Raw genomic sequence first — 22119 nt, 5'->3', positions numbered from 1 at the left:
CACATTTTTATTTTTGAAAAAACATAAAACGTGACTTATATCAATAAGTTCTAAAAACTATATTAAAAAATACCCACAAGTTTGGCACAAAATTATCATTTTTGTAATGAACTAGATAATACATATTCTAAAATCATAGCACGATATTTTTATAAAAACTACTAATAACACAATTATTAGCTACTACAACGCTCACATCAATGCTCATATTAGTTACGGAGATCCATCCGTGAAAATAATCATGATAGTAATGAGTTATTCTTTAATATGATCTTTTCACATTCTACAAATAATTCCTTCATGATGAATATAAATTTTCAGATTAGATGACCGAAAAGGGTAATACGTATTAGTGGGAGTCATAAATAGATGAATTGTCTTGTAAAATATAATATTTTGGGATAAGTTTTAAATTTTAAAAAGATTTTGCCATAACTTTTTGGCCCAAAACAAGTTTTTAGGAGATTTGACTTTTAAAATTTCACACAAAAAACACAATTATATGGTCAAACAAATTTTGCAAAAAAATTTTCTGTTTGCAATATCGATGACTGAATAGATCCTAAGTCTGTACTTTTATCACAATTACTAGGCTAAATTAATGTTTCATACGTACGTAGTTGACTTGGAGAAACAAAAAGTTAGTACATTATTAAGTAATACTCGAGCATCAATATGAGTTGTGATGCAGTGATATGACTGCTTTGCTCTTAATTAGAGATCTTGATTCGAGCTTAGGTACGGAGAAAATCCTATTGAGAGCACCACTCCAAATGGCCCTGCATAGGAATGGCAATGGAGCGGGACGGATGCGGGGCAGAGTGGGTTTAAAGCTATGTGGGGCGAGGCAGGTTTAAGGTTGTGTGGGGTAGGTCGGATGCGGGCGGGTTGAAGTGAGTTTTTTTAAAATTAATGTGGGGCGGGGCGGGTTGCGGGTATATGTGATTTTATGAGGGTTCAAACTTAATTTTAACTTTTTACATGTTATAAGAGTGATAGAACATTATTTATTAAGATAATTTCATTAAAGCTACTAAAATATTCAAGATAATAAATGAAAATGGTTCAATAAAAAATAATACAATTTCTTACATATTTCCCTATTGACCTCTAAAAAATAAAATTTTAAGTCACTATCCTATTAAATTAATACAACTTAAAGAAAAAATGAATTTATTTTTATGAATTTTATTTTTAGTATCAAACATAACTAGAAAAAGAAAATATTAAAAAAATTATGCGGGGCGGGTCTATGCGGGGCAGAGCGGGGTGGGTTGAAAATGAAAAGAGTTGTTATGCGGTGCGAGGCGGGGTGGATTAAAAATTTTACGGGTTAAGCTCAACCCACACCGCCCCTGCCCTACACCGCCCCATTGCCATCCCTAGCCCTGTAGTGCCGAATGCGCAATCTGAATTTAGTTGAAACTCAAGGCTCTAGACAAACAAAAAAATTAATACTCAAGCCAGCTGATTAGTGTTTTCTAAAGCATTTAATTCTCTGTTAATTGTTATCTTGTGTTGCACGAAGGGCAGTCTTATTAAAGGAGTTAACAAAATTCACTTCCAAGAAATTTCCAACTTAAAGAAAAAACGTTGACTTGCTTTTATGAAGCAACCTTATAGTCAGAAAAGAATGTGATCATTTAATTAATTTGTTATCTTATTTTCTTTTTACGGATTAAAATGAATTATTTTACTCATCAATAATATTTTATCGTGTTGATAAAGCAAAATGAATAATATTTTCAAAGTTACTAGTGATTTATGAGGGTGACTGAGTTGGTGCAATAGGTGATATCGGGAAATCATGGATTTTTGAATTTTTGCCATTGGTTATGGTTGAGCCACTGGAATGAGATAAGAATCTCTGGAGATCTTTCCTCTCCACTTACTCGTAACAGGCTTTCTTCTGTAGAAGACTTCTTTCGAATGACATAATTGTCCGACACTACGTTCCTCGATCTTCAAAGAAAACTGACTCCTCCTACTCCTCCTTCTTCTTTATGATAGGATCCTCCTTGGTCTTACATCCCATTAAGGATGCTAGAGATCGATTTTCTTGTCAACACCGTTTCAACCGAGATCGTCAAATTTACCGCATGTACGTAGGCAGGGGCGGACCCACGTGGATTCTAGGGGGTTCACGCGAACCCCCTCTGCAAAAAATTACACTGTATATATAAGGTAAATTTTCTCTGTCGATATATATATTTTGAACCCCCTCAATAACAAGGAGAAACTGATGGCGCAGTAGCAAGTCCCCCTGAAAGCTTCACGTCACCAATTCAAATTCCAGTGATAGTGTTATTTTTTTCAGTTTTTTTTTTATTTGCAGTTATGTTTTTCAAGTTTTTTTAGTTTTTTATTTATTTTATAAAATGTGCTAAAAGTGTGGTTTTAAACCCAAAAGAATTTAAGGGTCCCATTTCTAAAGGCTTATTTACACGTTTATACTTTTATTTTTCAAACCCCTAAATAAAAAATCTGGATCCGTCACTGCACGTAGGTTCCAAAAAAATAAAAATAAAAGTTGCTAGATATAATATTAAAGTTTTAAACGAAAAAGCATCTTTCCTAAATTTTATAAAGTTGGGACTAGATATACTAAAGTTTGTTTTACATGTTTAGCTCATAGAGTTCGTCGAAAGCCAATAAGACAAATACATTAAGACAAACTATTAGGTTCCAAAACAAAATGATTGTGTAAATTACCTTTGTCATCTACCTTTTTATTTAGGCATTAGAGTATTCATTTTGGAGTCCGATTAGATTTTGAATTCGTATATGACAGTATCTTCCCCATACTTTGTCATCTAAGTACCTTTTTATAAGTTGGTGCTTTGTATCTGCATTAGAGTCGAACTAAATTCTGGATTCGCATATGGTAAGGCCCATATTTGTGATGCTCCCAATAGGATTATTTCCATTAACAGGAATTGAACTTGAGACATCTAATTAAGAGTCGAGAGATCTCACCTATCTCATCACAACCGTGGTCAAATTATGAACTAATTAAGTTAGAATTGTTTTTCTATTTAAAACTTGCCAATATATATAACACATAATTCATGCCATAGAACCACATGAGTATATGCTCACTATTTTCCCTTCTTCTTCTCCACCTAGTATTCTCTCAAACATGTCTACATGTGACAAATCTAAACTGATTAGCATTTCCAAAACAATGTTAATTCTTGGTTTAGTTCTATACTTAAGCTTTATTATCTTTTTTGGTGACTCTAATTGTCCATCTTCTGAACTTTTCTCTTCTTTTAGATTGAAATGGACACCTTTTAGTTCACAACCAAATGTTGCACAATCCAAAAGTTCCACTAACATTAACCACCTTCTTTTTGGACTTTTAGGGTCACAAAAAGCATGGCACCATAGAAAATCATATATTGAATCATGGTGGAGACCAAATATTACAAAAGGATATCTTTTACTAGATGTTCCTCCTCAAGGTGATGATCTTATCCCATGGTCTATAAATTCACCTCCTTATAAAATATCAGATGATGTTCCAAAACTTGTTAATGAGACCAAACATGTCGATGCAACGGTTCTAAGGTTGGTTCATGGGATAATGGAGGTGTTTAGAGAGGGACATGAAGGTGTAAGATGGCTAGTTATGGGAGACGATGATTCAATATTTTTCGTGGATAATATGGTTGGTATTCTTGCACAATATGATCATACGAAATATTATTATTTTGGAGGACATTCGGAATTTATATTATCGAATTATTGGTTCTCATTTAATCAAGCTTTTGGTGGAGCTGGAATTATATTGAGTTATCCTTTGGCTAAAGCATTGGCAAGAGATATGATGTCTTGTTTGAAGAGATATGCTTATTTGAATGCTGCTGATAGAACAACAATGACTTGTATTGCTGATATTGGTGTCAATCTATCTCCTCTTCAAGGCATTCATCAGGTAATTAAGTTAACCATATAATATGCGTACAAGTCAAATATCATAAGTAGAAATAGAAAAAAATGGGGGTTGGCCCCTCTTAGGGTAAAGAATGAGATTATCGCGGTTACACTTAACAATATAACATGCTACCTCTAGTGGCGGGTGTATCCAAGGAGTGTCAATTGTCATCTGATACTCTTTTACTGAAAAATTACGTTGTATAGCTAAATGACTAAAAATTCTTGATTTTTTTTGGGTATTTTTACTTTTTCTTTATTAATATTTGTTTATTATCTTGCAGATTGATTTACGTGGTGATTTATCAGGATTTCTATCATCCCATCCAAAATCTCTACTAATGTCTCTTCACCATTTTGACATGGTTGACCCAATATTTCCCTCTATGGATCGTGCACAATCAATATTCCACCTTCAAAATGCTGCACAATATGATCAATCACGCATGTTGCAACAAACTATATGTCACCATAGGTCTAAAAGTTGGACATTTTCAGTTTCTTGGGGATATTCAGCTCATATTTATGAGAAAATTATGCCTAGAAGTTGGATACAAAGACCAATTGAAACATTTAAACCATGGCAAAAAAGTCCTAATCCACCACGTTATATGTTTGATGTCAGAAGTCCTTCCAGGGATCCTTGTGAAGCTCCTCATGTATTTTTCTTCAAGTCCGTTGAGAGAACACCAAGAAATGAAATTCTTACAACATATACTAGAGCATGGCCTCGAGGGATAGGAGTTTGTTTGTTCGCTGGAAATCATTCTGCAGAGTATGTTTCTGAAATTCATGTTTACTCACCTGCAATAAAACGTATTCAGGTAATGATTTTTCATTTCCTTTTCCTATCCTCATAAATTCTCAATATATATATAGGAGTAGTATATATTAGTTTTACGATAAGATATGTTTTTTTTTAAAAAAAAAATAGTTCATTCAAATTAAATAGCCTTTTTTGAGATTACTATTTAAATAACGTCCCCGTTAGTTCAATGGACTAAATTTGTGTGCAAAAAGAAAAAATCCTTTTAGTATTCTTAACTAAGAGTGCACATATACTCGATATTGGGACTTTAAGCCATACTCGTATATATAAATTTGCAAGTTTTCTACTTCAGAATAACTTTAGATAGGTTTGAAATTTCATATGGCTTGAAGTTCGGACATAAAGTTGAACTTGAGGCAGAAATATCTAAACTTTATAAAGTTTAGCTTTGTCAAACCTAACTTTAGACATCACACATCTGAAATTATTTCGAAATGGATAAACATTCAATAATTTTTAAGAATTGGGGTACAAATTACTATTGATAATCAAATATGATACCCCATGATAAATAGAAACTAAGCAATGATATGTGCTATTTGTCAAGAAAGTTGAAATGGACTATTCTATACTTAGGAATCCCATAGTATGTAGAATTTTTGGGAGGTACTTTCATTCTACTTTAGTATAGCATGCCACTCTTTGTCTTGTAAGTGCTAGTCTAGCTCCCTTGCCTTGACCCTTTTTTTTAATCGGATATTTTCTATTCGCTATAAGTATATCCGATTAAACTTATAAATTGGTCAATTAGTTTATAAATACATTTTTATGACATAAAAGTGCTTATAAGTCAAGTGTTTACTCTCAAAAATCATCCAACAACCATAAGTTAGTCACCTCTAATTTATGATTTAGTTTTATAGCTTATAAATATTTTTGGTTAGACCAAACCTTTTATGATTTTATTCTTTAATATATATTTTGTAATTTCCAAAATGCTCTTTCGAAAACATAACTTTTAGTTGTCTATTTATTCTATTTTCATCATCCATCCTTTTTAATATAATTTTATTTTTGAATTTTAAATTTATATTTCAGTCATTTTAGTAGAAAAATGCTTAACTAAAAGCAATAGTTGTTTAGTTTGGTTTCAATAATTTTATTTAAACACTTTATTGCTTATTTATAAAATCAATTTCAACATCTGAGGGTGCTTTCAACACTTTTATATCTGCTTATCAACTATTTTTAATTAGCTAATCCAAAAGGATTCTATAATTGCTTTGAAAATGAAAAAAATAATTTGCATGGATTTCATCGATATATGTTGATGTTTTTTCATAAAGAAATATTAGAACACAACTTTTTCATAAATGACAGACATATTCTGTGATTATCTCCCTAACATGTTCGAATATATATTATATTGTAAAAGAAACATTGTTAAGTGAAATAAATAAATAAATTATAGTATTAGCTTGTCTACTTGTGTATGTTTTAAAAATAGGTCATGCCAAATAAAAAATAGTATTAGTTTGATAAGGACTTTAATTTTCTGTAATTAAAGATTCCTTAGACCATTTGGAATTGCATCAACATCATTTAACGTGGTTTAAAAAAAAAAAAACTAATCATGATAAATTATGACTTTCATAATTAAGACAAAAGATTGGCTCCAAATGTACTAAGTTTATCCATCTTATAGTATATGTTAGCTAATTCTTTTAGCCGTCCAAACTACTACTCTCTTGTGCTAACTTATATGACACTTTTTGCTTCTTGATAATTAAATTATGTGAAATTTGATTAATATTTTTAAATGTATTTTTTTTATACTGACATAAAAAAAATTGCAACTTATAATAATTTTCATATAATTTTTAAATATCTAAATTTTAATTTTAAAATATAGAATTGATTTAATGCAATTTATCTTAAAAAATTAATCAAATTAACTCTTAATAATTGAAAGTATTACATAAATTGAGACATATAAAGTAGTATAGAACATGACTCTATGCATCGCTTGATAATTTTGGGACAACAAAGATAATTATGTAATTCGTGAGTAGGAAACAGCTCATTTCATAAAAATAAATATGATTATACTCTTAACAAGTTATTTAATTCATTAGCTGTATTTTCAAATCCTTGGTTGAAATTACACCTAATTAGATCTTATTAGCAAAATTACATTAATTTTCTTTTATCATTTGTGAATGCTCTTAGGTTGAAACCTGTGAGATTTTATTTGGTGGTGGTGGTGGTGATAGGGGGGGGTTGAAAATATTTACATAATATAACCCATCATTATACATAGTATATCAATCTTGTATAAAGTGTATACTAGTGTATACACAATGTTTATACATAAATATGGGTTAAAAGGAAAATATAAAATTCTCGATAGTAATTAAGTTACAAAAATCATCTCTATAATTATATAGTTTTATTTATTTTAATTTCTTGTTATTTTAATCTTTTTTCCAGATTGATAGATGTGAATGTTGTGACATCGTTCACAAGGATGGATCCAATAAGGCGGAGGTCAAGTATAGGGAGTGCAAGGAAGATGAGATAATAGCTTGATCGATTAATACTACGTTAATGTTGATTTTATTTTCTCATTTTTCACCTAAATTTTCTAATATCTTAAATAACTCAAATTAATACATATTTGAATATGTTCAAAAGAATGTATTCATTTTTTTAAATTTTTTTGATGAACAACCCACTTGGGATCTTCATTTTTTAATTAAAGAAAAATTGAAGCAAAGCTTGAAATTAAAAACTGTACAATTTCAAGTGAAGAAAAAAAATATTAAATTTAGAGAAAATATACATAGTTGGTTGTAAAATAAACGTGGCATACAAAAAGGATTTCCATAACCAAATTGTTGGTATATCTTGGAATAGAAGAATTTTTGGTTCATATATATAGCCACAGAAAATGAAGGGGTGCTTCGGGATGGATCAGTTAATTTGGAGGATAGTCATTCACACGGATGATCCGGGATCGATCCTCCCTTAATGTCTTTTGAGTCGAGTATGTTGCATAGCACTTGCCTAGTGCGGTTTACATTCGAGTCTATTGCATAACACTTGCCTAGTGCGGTTTACATTCCCTACGTGATTTGCAGCCACTATTTGCCTGGTGCGATTTATATTCCCTATCTGATTTGAAGTAAATTGTAGCGGCTATGGATTATGTAATCAAATATGTTTGCTAACTAAGGTGACAAGCTTATACAAAAAGGAAAATTCCTTTCGGCCAGAATGGTAAAATAACATATTTCACACTATGTTATTTTATTTTTTTGAATATTTTTACCCTTTTAGTTAAAAAATGAAAAAAAAAAACAGTTTATTTTAAAATATAAAGGATATTATAGACTTTTTAAATTTCTGGCCAAATTCTGACCAATTTTTTTGGCCATTTATCATTACTCGAATGGAAAGACTACAAATTCTCTTGTTTTATGGGATTTTTTTTTTATATTCTTTAATCTTTCTAAGAAACTTTTTTTTATAAGCTATAAAAATTGAATCGACGCTTCAATATGAAAAAATATTATACGTTGTGCGCTAAAAAGGTTGTCAAGTAGGGGTGCGCATCGGTCGGTTCGGTTCGGTTTTATGTGTTATTGGTTCGGGTTTATCGGTTTTCGGTTTGTAAATACGTCAAACCAATAACCAAACCAATAACATATTTCTTATCGGTTTTTGGTTAATCGGTTTATGATACTTAACGGTTCGATTTTCGGTTTAACCAATAAGAAAATACTCATATATATTATATGCACGATAAGAAAATTTTCATATAAACCATATGATTTTTCCAGTAGTTGGCATGAAAGTAATAATCATAAAAGTAACAATCATTTTTCTTACAAGTTTAGACACTAGACACATTCAAAGGAAAAAATGTGAAAGTAACAATCGCTTAACCATTAACAATAAGACTAGTAAATTTAGTATACTCTTATTGGGTTATCGGTTTAACCATTAACAAAAATCATAAAACCGGAAACCGAACCAATAACCCAATAAAAATTTTTGCAAAACCGTTTAAAAACCGTTAGCCCAATAACCCAATATCAATAAACCAATAGTGTTTTTTGGGTTCGATTTATTGGTTAAATCGATTTTTGCACACCCCTATTGTCAAGTAGCATACACATGTGTTCGATGCTTCGCTTGAGGCTAATTGGGACCAAATTGATGTAAACTTGTATATATAATTTTTTATTTGAAATTTTTGATTTGTCGTTCAATATTTATTTTGAATTTTCTTTTCTTCTTAAATTGATACAATTAATTGTATTTATGTATCAGAAAAAAAAATAAAAATATATATATATATATATATAATTAATTGTATCTATTTATCAAAAAAGTTGTTTGATAACAGAATAAATGATAAAACCATTATCAGATTGTATCGGTGTATCGAAAAATAATAATTGATACAACTATTATTAAAAAAAATTATATTTACTTTAGGGGTTATACAATATTCAAACATTGTATTGATATTTTTTTGCGTTTGTGTATTTATTTTAGAAGTGATACACTGTATGTGTATCTATGTTTCAGTTTCAAAGCCAATGCGTGTATCTGTGTGCAAGTTTGGGAAAGAGAGAACAAAAGCGAGTGGGATTTGAGAGATATATATATGAGATTGTATATATGTGATCTACGTATCTATGTTTCCTTAGATGTAAGTTGTATCTTCGGTTCACTCTTTTAATATATATCTCTCTAGCTCGATCCCGATCTCCTATCTCTCTCTAAAACTGTTGCTACGAATTGTATTTAGGCAAATTATGGTTGCTATTCATAATTATGGTCAAAACTATACTTATTTATGAAAATTCCCTTTTTTTTAATTAAACTGGACGAATATGCAGTTCAAATTGACATGTGCGAAACTTTATATCAGTTGATTTTTTTTTATTAGGTACTCAAACAAATTATAAGAAAATAAATAAAGTATTTAAAAAACTTAGAAAGAGTTGGACGTGTTGAGTTATGACCTAACTTTTACCTTATTTCAATCCAAGTTTTTAAATATATGTAATCAATAATCCATTCATTTATTAACTCATTTCATTTTAACACGTCACAAATTCAATCCGATCCATCTATTTAGTGCCCTAGTTTTGAATTTTGATGAGTGTACCAAAACACCAGCTATATGGCTATTGTCTCCTTAGAAAAATGGGATGACAAATATTTTACTTTGATACATTCTTTTATTAATATTTTTCTTCTATTTATTTGTTTATGGAAAATAAAGACTCAGTTATTTTCGTTAATATTCTAAGTTTGACAAATACTTTATTTATTAAAATAATGTGTGTTCCTTTCAATGTAAATCAAAATAGAATTTCTTGAAATTCCTTATAAATCATGTATATATGCTACAAATTTATGTGTGTTACACATTTTTTCAGCAATTTTGAATTAAATACACAACAATTATCGCTATAGATAATTAAGAAGAAAAAATATCGGCATAAATGCACATATAATAACTTGATGAATTTATCAAGCTATTATCTCATCTTCCTTACATTCCCTATACTTGATATCAGCCTTATTCGATCCAGCCTCATGAATTACGTCACAACATTCACATCTATCGATCTGAAAAAAAAAAAATATGAAAAAAATTGTGATTGGTTGACTTTTAATTAATGCTACATGTTGTTTATGCACGAAAAGAGCACTAAAACCAAACAAAAGAAAGTTTAGTCCTTAACACGATGTACAAACCCCTTATTTTATGAATTAAATATATATAGGGTATACCTAATTCCACCTTTTAAATGTAATTAATTTAGAATTTACAAAACAAAATTATACAGAAAAAATAGAAGCACATACGAAAGGAGATGTATCTTAGCTAATTTTTTTATATGAGAATAATCAACAACGTCAAAAAAAAAAAAAAATCACAAAAAATAATAATTAATGTGTTTTAAGTTTAATCAGGACATAAGTTGCAAGTTATTAGTTTTCTTCAACTTATAGCTATTCACTTAGGAATTGTTCAAAAGATTAATTTATAAGCCATTGACTTAATTAAAAAAAGTCATGACATTGTTGCAGAAGAGAACTTATAAAAAATATATAAAACTTAGATGATGCCATATGGGATCAGAGTTGGTCAATTTTAGAATATATTCTATCTATATATAAAATTCTCTAAAAAATTGTTTACTTATTCCTTCATTATCTGATTGCATTTTTAACTATATGTATTTTGAGTAACTCTCAATTAATCTTTCTAGTTAAACTTATATAGAAATTAGTGAGAAAAAGTTAAAAAAAACCATTACCTCAATACGTTTTGTTGCTGGTGAGTAAACATGGATTTCTGATACATACTCTGCAGAATAATTTCCAGTAAACGAACAATTTCCAATCCCTCGAGGCCATGCTCTAACATAGGTAGTAAGAATTTCATTTCTTGGAGTTCTCTCAACAGACTTAAAGAAAAAAACATGAGGAGCTTCACAAGGATCCCACGAAGGTCTCCTAGTATCAAACATGTAATGTGGTGGCTTAGGACTTCTTCCCCATGTCTTGAATGTTTCAATTGGATTTTGTAACCAACTTCTAGGCATAATTTTCTCATAAATATGTGCTGAGTATCCCCATGAAATTGAAAATGTCCAACTAGTAGACCTTTTGTGACAAATTGTTTGTTGTAACATTCGTGATTGATCATAATTTGCAGCATTTAGGAGATGATACCCTGATTGTGCACGATCCATAGAGGGAAAAATTGGGTCAACCATGTCAAAATGATGAAGTGACATTAATAGAGACTTTGGATGAGATGATAGAAATCCTGATAGATCACCACGTAAATCAATCTGCAATTCAAATTTCCAAGAATTAATACTTGTCAAAAAGTATGACATTTTCACAAACTTCTAAGCTAGTTTGACTGGCTTAAAAGCGCCTTTTTTATATTTATTTTCACATTTAGCAAAACAAAAACAACGTTTTTACCTGATGAACACCTAAAAGAGGAGAAAGATTGACACCAATATCAGCAATGCAAGTCATTGTTGTTTTATCAGCAGCATTCAAATGAGCATATCTCTTTAAACAAGACATCATATCTCTTGCCAATGCTTTAGCCAAAGGATAACTCAATATAAAGCCAGCACCACCAAAACCTTGATTAAATGAGTACCAATAATTTGATAATATAAATTCCGAATGTCCTCCAAAATAATAATATTTCGTATGATCATATTGTGCAAGAATATCAACCATATTATCCAAGAAAAATATTGAATCATCATCTCCCATAACTAGCCATCTTACACCTTCATATTCCTCTCTAAACACCTCCATTATCCCATGAACCAACCTTAGAACCGTTGCATCGACATGTTTGGTCTCATCAACAAGTTTTGGAACATCATCTGATATTTTATAAGGAGGTGAATTTAAAGACCATGGAAGAAGATCACCTTGAGGAGGAACATCTAGTAAAAGATATCCTTTTGTAACATTTGGTCTCCACCATGATTCAATATATGATTTTCTATGGTGCCATGCTTTTTGTGACCCTAAAAGACCAAAAAGAAGGTGACTAATGTTAGTGGAACTTTTGGATTGTGCAACATTTGATGATGTACTTGTTTGAGAATCATAAGAAGGTAAATTTGTGAATTTTAATGAAGACGAAAGATCAGATGATGGACAATTAGAGTCATTGAAAACTATGATGGTTGTCACATATAAGACTAGACCACAAATTAGGACTGTTTTGCAAATGCTAAGGACATTGGAGTTGTCAAATTTAGACATATTGTTTGAGAGAATATTGAGTAGAGAGAACTATGGAATTGAAACAAATGAATCAATGATCATTTGATTCTTATAGTATGAGTTATTTTCCCTTTACAAGGTTTTAAGGGATGAGTCCATCTCCACCCCCCCCCTCGGACCCGCTCCCCCCCCGCCCCTCTCCCCCCCCCCCCCCACACACACACACAATAGAAAAACTCTTTTTCATTTGGAAGTTAACAATGATTTGTATGTCCTAACAAAATTTGCCACTTTTGCTTTCTACAAATTCTTTGACTAATTAAAATATTGTTGTTGTTAATTTTATTTAAACATGGTTTGACTTTGTAAAGCCAAAGTACTTTTGTATGTTTAATCCCAATTTTCTTAGTATTTGTGACATGGTTTAACTTAATTATTGATAGAGTAATGATCATTTTTTTTTGCACATCATCAAATATAATAATTAACTTGTTATAACAAGTTACTGCTATTTTATTATGATAATTAATTAGTTTCACTTACAACAAGTTACTGCTATTTTATTATGATAATTAATTAGTTTCACTTACAAATACTTATCTTTTATGTGACCTGATAATGTTAATATTTTGCGTTGTAATGTACCATTTTAATAAATTATTTGAGGCGAAAAGGACTAGTATTGTATGTTTTTTATTCCATGTCTTAAATGTCAAGAGTTTGCTACAAGTAGTAATATCTATTTCTATTTAATTTTATTACTTTAAATATTTGAAAATAATTATTTAGTGGAACATTTAACTTCAAAAATTTGTCTAACTTTAAAATAATTTAAGAGTGACAAATGAAGTCAGCTTATACCTTTTCTTATCAAGATATTCTATGTAAAGGTTGCTTCATGGATTCTCAACTCATGTGCTATAATCTTTAAATTAAACAAAGTCTACTATCTCTTTAAGTTTACCACAAGGAATTTTTAGGAATTGCATCTCTAAGTTATCTAGCAACTCCAATTCATAGAATAATATAGAGAATAGCTTCAAAATGACTAATCCTTGAAATAAATTAAGTAGTTGTTTTGATTATTAGTGTGCTAATTTACTCAAAGCAATTACTTGATCCGTTCACTTTTGCTTGTTAATTATTTCAAAAATATATTTTTATTTTTAGTTGTTCCTTTTAACATATTAGGAGAAAACAACTTTTTCCTCCATATTTAACACTTCCCACATTAGTTATTTATATCCTAAATCATTTTTCAAGATCTAATACTAACACTCTGTTTGGATCATTGTTACCCATTATATTGTATTGTATAGTTACCATACCTACAATGTTTGTTTTGATTGTTACTTAAAATGTATTGTATTGTTAAATTTCATTGTTACGTAACAATGCAACCCCCATTTTATGGAACAACTGATTTGGTGTGTTCCCATTGTTACTTAATTTCTTTTTCCAATTATATCCTTACATAATATTTCATAATACTATTTTACCCTTTACCCTAGATTATTTAATTCTAGTCAAACCTCCTACTCTAGAATAATTAAGGATATTTTAGTAAATTTATAAATTATAATACAGTACGATACAGTCAAACCAAACAATAAAAATGTTATTAAACATTAACAAACAATACAGTCTAGCCAAACATTGTATCTACCATATAGTACTGTACAATAGAGTACAATACAATACAGTACATTATGAAACAATAGGTAACAATGATCCAACCATAGTGTAAAACAGTATGTAATATGTATATTATAGTCTATACTCGTATTAATCATTATTCCTTCTGTCCATCTTTATTTGTCCACTATACTATTTTGGGATGTCCAACAATATTTGTCCACCTTAAAGGTGATTTTAATTTAGAATGAGACGATTTCTGTTTCACTAATTTGTGAATATTTTAAATCGATACAAATAACAAAAAGTTGGTCAATATTTATAGCATATATCATCAACAAATGAATGATTAGTTTTGTAGTCATTTATGGTTGCTTTCCTTAATGAGAGGTAGACCAAGTATTCAAAATTGTTTATGATTTTAGAATTCTATTTCTTTTAATTTGAAGGATTTTAAATTAATAAATTTTATACATTTTAAATAAATTTCTTAAGATAAATACTTAATTTAAATTAAAATTACTAAGTTCCATTTGAATCCATCTACTTTAGTCTCCGACTCCGACTCCGCCCTTACCGTTTTATTTCATAGTAGCCCATTAAAGCACCCCTATTCCCTACTAGATATGTAGGGCTACACATAGTATGGACACACTCTATATATTCTACAACATTCTCTTGTAATTATCCTAGAGTACTTTAAAATATAGTTACCTAATTACGGAAAATATTAGTAGTTTAGTTGATTGATCGATTATCTAAAATTTGACTTTATTATTTTGAGTCTGATTCTCCATGTGATAATCCTCTCCCCCACTCCCAATTTTTTTTATCCAATTACCAATTTCTATGATCTCTTGACATTTGAATTTAAACCTTTAATTATTCTCACATCATATTTTCAACTATCAAACTCTTCATTTCTCTATTAATCTAGACCAAGGATAAAACAATTGTGTTGTGATCTATACAATAGACCTTCTAATTCCTAGAATGCTTTAGATACAAAGAAATTAGTGTCACCACAAAGTAATGAACCAATAATTATGCATTTCGAATTACTGATTAATATCTTCCTTCACAAGTCTAAAACTACTTTTCTCACAATGGAAGGATTGAGGTTATTCTGGCGTTGACTTTCTTAATTAACGTGTGATTTATAATAAGTTAAAAGGTGGAGGAACTCATAGTTATTAATTAATTAATATATAGTGAAAAAATGTGGAGTAATAAGGTGTTATGTTCACATTCACATTCAAAAAAGGAACGAGATTGATCATAGAAGAACTACTGCCTCTTATCTTTATTATTTTTCTAAGCAAAAATATCTTTTTATCTTGGTGTGACATCGTCTTTATTAGGCAAAATGGTCTGGTGGACACCTATACTTGTACCCGTTTGTATTGTGAACCCTTCAACTTACCCCTTTGTCATCTGAACCCTTACATTTAATAAAACACAATATATCAAACCCCTCTGACCGTTGACCATGCCTATGTGGCATTAATATGGTTGAGTTGGCAAGAGAGTGAGACCACACGCCTATTAAGGCAAGTGAACATCATATTTAAATTTTAAAAAATATTTAAATTAAAAGAGTAAAATAATAAACATAAAAAAGAAAATTGAAACCTTTCTTCTTCACCCAACGACCCACTTTTTTCAGCAATTAATTAAGAAGTCATTTCTTCTTCCCTCACTATCCCCTCCTTTTTGGCCATTCTCACGCTTGAACAAACTTTTTATTTTCTTCTTCACAATTTTCCAACACCTATTTAGCAAGGTTTAGCAATCCGCTGAATGTTCTTTGTGGCAGTCTCTTTTTAATTTTTGAGAATGGATTTAATTGGGAGAAATGCTCACACCTTTTTTCAGCTTGAAATTTTGTTCTTTTTTTTCTTTGGGCAAAAATATACTATTTGTTAACTTACGGTAGCCATTTTTATTTTGTCCGTCGAGGTTTTGGGCTGTATTTCTATGTGACGACTGTCTTTGCTTTGTACTATTAAGTGACTCCAATATTTGAAAATAAGTTTTGTTGCAAAAAAAAAACACCTATTTAGCAGTTCTTGGCGACTGATTCACCGTGAGGAGGAGAAATCGGATCAGCTCTCGCCGGAGACCACTGAATCGCAGTGGCGTGAGAGAGAGGCGACACTGGCTAGTGGAGAGGAGAACGAGGTGGGGTGCGGTCATGGTGGTGAAGAGGTTTTTTGGCCAGATCTGGTGGTGCGGTGGCTTTAGGTTGTTGTTTTTGTGGAGATTGGAGGAGGAAATAAAAATAGTGATGGTGTGCGGTGGAGATGAAGATAGTGAGGGAGAAAGTATATGTGATTTCGCCGGCAAAAATGGCAACGACGGCAGCCATGACTTTCTCCGGTCGACGGGGGTCCCTGGTGGTTCGCAGGAGTCATTGATGGTACGAAAAAAAGAAGACAGTGGAGAGGGGCAAGGAGCTGGTGTGGCGGCTTATGGTGTTTGGATTTGTGGAGGTTGGAGAAGGATGAGGTAAGAAAAATGGTGAAAATGTGCGATGAAGATGGAGACAGATGAGAGAGAGAGTATTTGCGGTCTCGCCGGCAAGAGGAGTGGTGGCAGCGACAAATTTCTCCGGCGATTGGGTCTTTTCACAGTGAAAATGGCAGATGATGTAGGGAGACCCAAATTTTAATTTAGAAGAATAATTAATTATTATTTTTAAGTTTGAATCAAAACTTTATGATTGTTTGTCCAAAAAGAAATTATTATAAAAATAAAAAATGATGTGGCAAAATTTATCTTACATGGAATGTGACATCAGCGCGATTGAGAGTCACCATGAGTTGAAAGGGTTCAACATGTTGAGTTTAAATGAGTTCGGGGGTTCAGATGACAAAGGGGTAAGTAGAAGGGTTCACAATACAAACGGGTACAAGTACAAGGGTCCACCAGACCATTTAGCCTCTTTATTATAATACAGTTACTTTTCCTAAGTATATAAGTCAAGATAAACTAATCGACACTTTAGCTTTGCATTCTAGAACTTCCCTATGCAATTCTTTTCATTAAAGAAGAGCTAGCTCGATCCATTCATTCATTAGTATTAGTAAAGAAGCTAGTACGTTAACTTAGACATGTCCAAATAAAATGAGAAGTTTTTGCAAATTAATGTATCATAACATAGATCCGTGCACTCCAGATCATTCACTTCTTAATGAAATATTGCTTTCACACTCAAGAGTCATTCTAACTATTCCTAATGTGGAATGAGTTCATCATTACATTCATGCTTCATATAAATTACGAAAATACATCGTTTCAACTCGTCCGACTAAATATAAGGCCTCGAGCTGCATGAAGGTGTGTTACAAAACCTGATTGCTTGATCAACTCGACAAGCGTTATTATATAGTATTTAATAATAATACTCAAAGAAAGAAAATAGCTTCCAATTTCGATAACATGAAATCAAGAATTAATTCTCTTACCATGTCCTCACTTAATAAGATTATCTCCCCTCAAGGACTATAAATGGATATGGGAAATTCATATCCTTGGTAAAATTAGATTCTTCTTATGGCTGTGTGTACGATCCATAATCCAAAAACTGTATCATTTGTAATTGATAACGCTCAAACTACTCTCATAAACAAATTTGAAGAGTAACGGTTATTGTCAATAAAAATATACAATTAAGAGTCGGGGTCGAATCCCACAAGGAATGATATAATGCTAAGAATGCAACTAAGAAATCAAGAATATGGACTTGTTCATTTTAGTATAGGCTAAGACAAATGGGTGGATGATTCCACTAAATTTACTAAAAGAGTTTATAGTATCAAATGCAACAATTAAACTAAACTTCAAGTAATTAACAAATAATCTAGGGGTGCGAGAATTGGAATCGATGTCACATAGGGGTAATTATGTTACTCAATAGTGCTAAACAATCATGGATATACTGAGTTTTCTTCAATGACACGAATCTCCTTTTGATCTCATAGAATCAGTTCATAGAATCTCCTTTCGTTCTCATCTATGTGAATACCAAAACAACCCATTACCTTACGATTGTTTTATTTAAAATATATTTTGGACTTGATTTTAGAGTCGCCACTTGATTTTTAAGAAAAAATCAAGAAGAAAAAAAAACTATTATTTTCCACTAGACTAAAACAGGAATCTAGTGAAAACTTGTAAAGGGGTTCGAGGTTCTTATTAGCATTTCAGGAAGGGATTTAAAGCACCCGAAATGCCCGCTAATATACGGTTATCTGGCAATTAGTTATTTGGCTAAAATATTTTTAACTTATCTTGAATTGCAAAATCGAACTACTTTATAGTTGAGACCATTTTAATGAAAAAATAATGAAATATTATCTAATTGAAGTATTTCATAAACTTATTTTTTTTTTTTAAGTCAAGTGAAAGATGAGTAATTTAGTTAAGTAATTAATTCAAAATGGGTGTCTTTCGGGGATCTGAATATTTTCGACCTTAAGATTAACAACAAATATTAACAAGTAAATAAACATAGTAAAAATGAATAGGGAAAGAGACTTGGTCCCAAATCTGATTTTCCTGTCCGCCTGGGCCGATATTTGGGCCCATTTGAGTCACCTGCACCTGTCCTATACTAACATAAAAGAAATATTTTTCTTTGGGCCTTAGGCCCAATTTTTCACCTGTCCTAAATTCTAACAAAATAATGAACATAATAACTAAGTAAGCTTAGGCCCAATAATAACAAAATACAATTTTTTGGAATTTAGAGCTTTTAGGCCCATTTTCCCCTTTTCGCATACACTAGATGTATACTAGTGTATACAATCCCGTAAATCTGCTCCGAACACCTATACGTCAACTCCATTTCACTCTTCAACATCGGAAGGCTGACTCGATGAAATTTGACTCAATGCGAGGATGGAGTCCAATGGACTCGGATGGTGTCACATGTGGCAAAATGAAAAGAAGGGAATTAACAAAATAATTCAACAAAAAAAAAACAGAAACAAATAAATGGAATCTGGGAATCATTCATAAGGAAACATAAATTTAACTAAATGAACCTTGCTTAACCAACAGAGAGGTAGAAAATACAAATGAAATCAAGTCACCCAACTCTTTAAGAAACCGCTAATGACAAGCTATTTAAGAAAAGATAATTACACCTAGGTAATTGATTAAATTTGTTCATCAGGGGACATACCACAGGGAATATCATGCTACTGCCCTTCATTCTCATTTATGAGGGAATAAAACTATACTCTCTTTTTACCGAGCAATACAAAACTTCTTTCTAGACAAAATTCGAACAAAACTAGGCAGCCAAGGCATGAGCCATTTAAGATTTAAGTAGATCGAGATAAAGAACTTCATGGTCTGAATTTAATAAATAAAATTAAGCACTCATAGAAAACACAGATGAATGATAACTGGATAGCTTTAAATGATAGCAGAAGGAGAAAAAACAATGTAAACTAACTTGTTGAATTTAAAATAAAACAAAGAGTCAGTAAGTCATTCAAGACAACAAAATGGCCCAAGAGTTGAAAGAACAAGTTGTTATGTCCATAATCAATGAAGTAATATCATGTACAAAAAAAGAACAAGGGCAAAGCATGATGTACAATACATATGTGGTCAAGGTAGCCAACATGAATGATCTCTCAAATGTCAAGAATGACCAAAGTTATAACCATATGATGAAAGGAAAAAGACTTCTAAAAAAAACAAAAAGAATAACAACGCCACATTGATTGGTCCCATATCAGTTTTTGGCTCACATTCAAACAATGCTAAGATGTATAACAATCTTACAAGCCATTCACGAAATCCTAAAATAACTACGCAGATAGAATCAAAGCACAACATATACCATTCGAGTGAAACAATAAATAAATAAATAAGAGATAAGAGACAAGGATGCTACCTCTTTCGGAGCAGCGAACCGAGAAAACGAGTGGGATGAGAGCTTTCCGAGGCCACAAATTAGCTCTAACGAACTCTAAACGGTGCATGACAAAGCAGACTCCAAGAGAAATCCAACCTTGAACCGCTGTACTCTCTTAAGCTATTTTCCTACAAATATTTGTATGTATTTTGTTCTTTCCGTCTAACCTTTCTCTATTTTTTTTAATTCAAAAATCCCCCCTCAAACAGTGAATAAAAGAGACTATTTATAGGGGGAGAATCGAATTGAAAGGGGGAAAATCGGGTGAATTTGGATGGCTCCCCTTCGAAATTTGAATTTCCAAAGTCCTTCAAGATAAGGTTGGACAGCTCGGATTTTGTACCGAATCGTACAATCCTCAACGGATTGAGAACCATGACCATCCGATTCGGAACAAGGACGCTTGAGGTGCGGAGATTGCTCCACCTAGACGACTACAGTACATTGTTCGTACGAGAGGATAAGGGGAGAGGGACGGGGAGACACGCGTTGGGCTGCACGTTTCTGGGTTTCTGGTCGCATCTGGGGAAGAAGACTCGCTGGGGTCGCCTGGTGTGTTGTTGTTGCACGCTGCTGTATTGTATGTTGGTGGACTGGGTTTGGGAATTGGGATTGGGTCGGTTATATGAAATAAGTGGGCTGATGAAGGCAAAAATGGGTTGGCTGGGAATAGAGGAAAATGGGCATTGAATTGGAATTGCAGCTATTGAATATGGACTGCTGAAAAGGTAAGCAAAGGCCCCAAATTGACCATAAAAGAATTGGAAGAGGTGGAAGGGAAATGGCTATATTCCAAATTAAGATATGGCCCTTTGAGTTTAATTAAGGCCAATTGGAATTAGTCGGTGAATTCGGCTGGCACTCAAACAAGATAAATTAATATTGATTAATTAACGAGCTTCTTAATTTTAACGAAATAAAAATAATTAACTTAATTATAGACTAATAACTCAAAAAATATAGTTATTAACTAACTAAACCAATTAACCAACTAATTAAGTAAAATTAAAATCTTTTTTTAGACGATTTTCGAATATTCATAAGATATACTAATTATATACGTAATTATGTAAAACATATATATTATCTAAAAATTATAAAAAGTCACAAAACTATTTAAAATAACTTGCAAACTATATTTTTTTTTTAAATTTTTTTATAAAACTAATTATTTTAACTCGTTTGAAATTGAAGAAACTCGATGATTAATCTATATTGTGGAGGTCCAAAATTGGGTGTCAACAACGATATCTCTCTTTCGAGCATATTTAGGGAAAAATAGATCTGAATCATAATCCCTCTATCAAGCAAACTATAGAAATCAAACCTAAATTGCAGGTATCAAACTAATTACCCACTCCAATCGATCTCTTTCGAGCATCAATCTGAGATCGAAATTAGGATTGAGTTTGCAACCTTAATCCATAAGTTAACCCCATGCTAATGAGCCTAAATCCATGGAACAATAATAAAACAGAGTAAAACACAATACCACTACATTAAATCAATAGTCAACCCCATAATTGCACCCCTAGACTTGGAGTTTAAGCCACATATCACAAAAAGTAAAGAAATTATATCTATCATGATAGCAACCATGAATATGATGAAATTAAGCAATTATAATCAACACCCACTTTGATTTCAACTTCCAATTGTCAATTACAAAATTAAAAATTGAAAAAACCCCCAAAACTAAAGATGTTCTTCACAAGGTGAAATATGTCATACACAAATCTCTCAAAAATACTCTATTCCAACTCTGTCCAAAAACTCTCTCGAAGAACTCCGATATTCTCTCTACTTTGGGATATTTATAGTTTTCTAAAATTTGGCCCAAATTTAGTAAGTGAACAACTCGACGAGACTGATCGGTGGATCATCGTCAGTTCCTTAGCCTGCCTTTCATTTGCTTCGGGCTTCAAGTATTTGAACCGCAGTTGGCAAACTCGTACAAGCCTGTCTTTCACATCTGGCAGATCACTGATTACCGTCTTTGTTCGCCTTTAAGCCTTCATTTATCATCCAAGTCCTATTACCTTTGGCAATGATC

The 22119-nt window shown here is 31.5% G+C and overlaps 2 protein-coding genes and 1 long non-coding RNA gene across 3 annotated transcripts; 1 reads left to right on the top strand and 2 right to left on the bottom strand.

Annotated features, from left to right (window-relative positions):
- Positions 1-3099: 3099 nt before the first annotated feature.
- Positions 3100-7410, top strand: LOC107059149 (uncharacterized). Its single transcript, XM_015305586.1, has 3 exons — positions 3100-3937; positions 4221-4760; positions 7196-7410. Exons 1-3 carry the CDS (start codon positions 3140-3142, stop codon positions 7292-7294), a joined length of 1437 nt encoding a protein of 478 aa, XP_015161072.1. The 5' UTR covers positions 3100-3139; the 3' UTR covers positions 7295-7410.
- LOC107059150 (uncharacterized) lies at positions 3873-20483 on the bottom strand. Its single transcript, XR_001472521.1, has 3 exons — positions 20447-20483; positions 15217-15220; positions 3873-3884 (listed from the first exon to the last, which is right to left on the bottom strand). It is a non-coding gene; the product is annotated as an uncharacterized lncRNA (long non-coding RNA).
- Positions 10169-12558, bottom strand: LOC107059148 (uncharacterized). Its single transcript, XM_015305585.1, has 3 exons — positions 11729-12558; positions 11050-11589; positions 10169-10354 (listed from the first exon to the last, which is right to left on the bottom strand). Exons 1-3 carry the CDS (start codon positions 12536-12538, stop codon positions 10256-10258), a joined length of 1449 nt encoding a protein of 482 aa, XP_015161071.1. The 5' UTR covers positions 12539-12558; the 3' UTR covers positions 10169-10255.
- Positions 20484-22119: the final 1636 nt, after the last annotated feature.

This window comes from Solanum tuberosum, unplaced genomic scaffold, assembly GCF_000226075.1.
Source record: "Solanum tuberosum cultivar DM 1-3 516 R44 unplaced genomic scaffold, SolTub_3.0 scf00819, whole genome shotgun sequence".
NCBI classification, from domain to species: domain Eukaryota; kingdom Viridiplantae; phylum Streptophyta; class Magnoliopsida; order Solanales; family Solanaceae; genus Solanum; species Solanum tuberosum.
The sequence above is the reverse complement of the archived record's forward strand: the minus strand, read 5'-3'. Positions and strand labels throughout refer to the sequence as shown.

Bases quoted from the DNA above. Each gene is read 5' to 3' on its own strand.
- LOC107059149 (XM_015305586.1), top strand. From the start codon at position 3,140: ATGTCTACATGTGACAAATCTAAACTGATTAGCATTTCCAAAACAATG. The intron at 3,938-4,220 runs GTAATTAAGTTA...ATTATCTTGCAG, and splicing joins CTCTTCAAGGCATTCATCAG to ATTGATTTACGTGGTGATTT. The intron at 4,761-7,195 runs GTAATGATTTTT...TCTTTTTTCCAG, and splicing joins CTGCAATAAAACGTATTCAG to ATTGATAGATGTGAATGTTG.
- LOC107059148 (XM_015305585.1), bottom strand. From the start codon at position 12,538: ATGTCTAAATTTGACAACTCCAATGTCCTTAGCATTTGCAAAACAGTC. The intron at 11,590-11,728 runs GTAAAAACGTTG...TTTGAATTGCAG, and splicing joins CTCTTTTAGGTGTTCATCAG to ATTGATTTACGTGGTGATCT. The intron at 10,355-11,049 runs GTAATGGTTTTT...TTTTTTTTTCAG, and splicing joins CAGCAACAAAACGTATTGAG to ATCGATAGATGTGAATGTTG.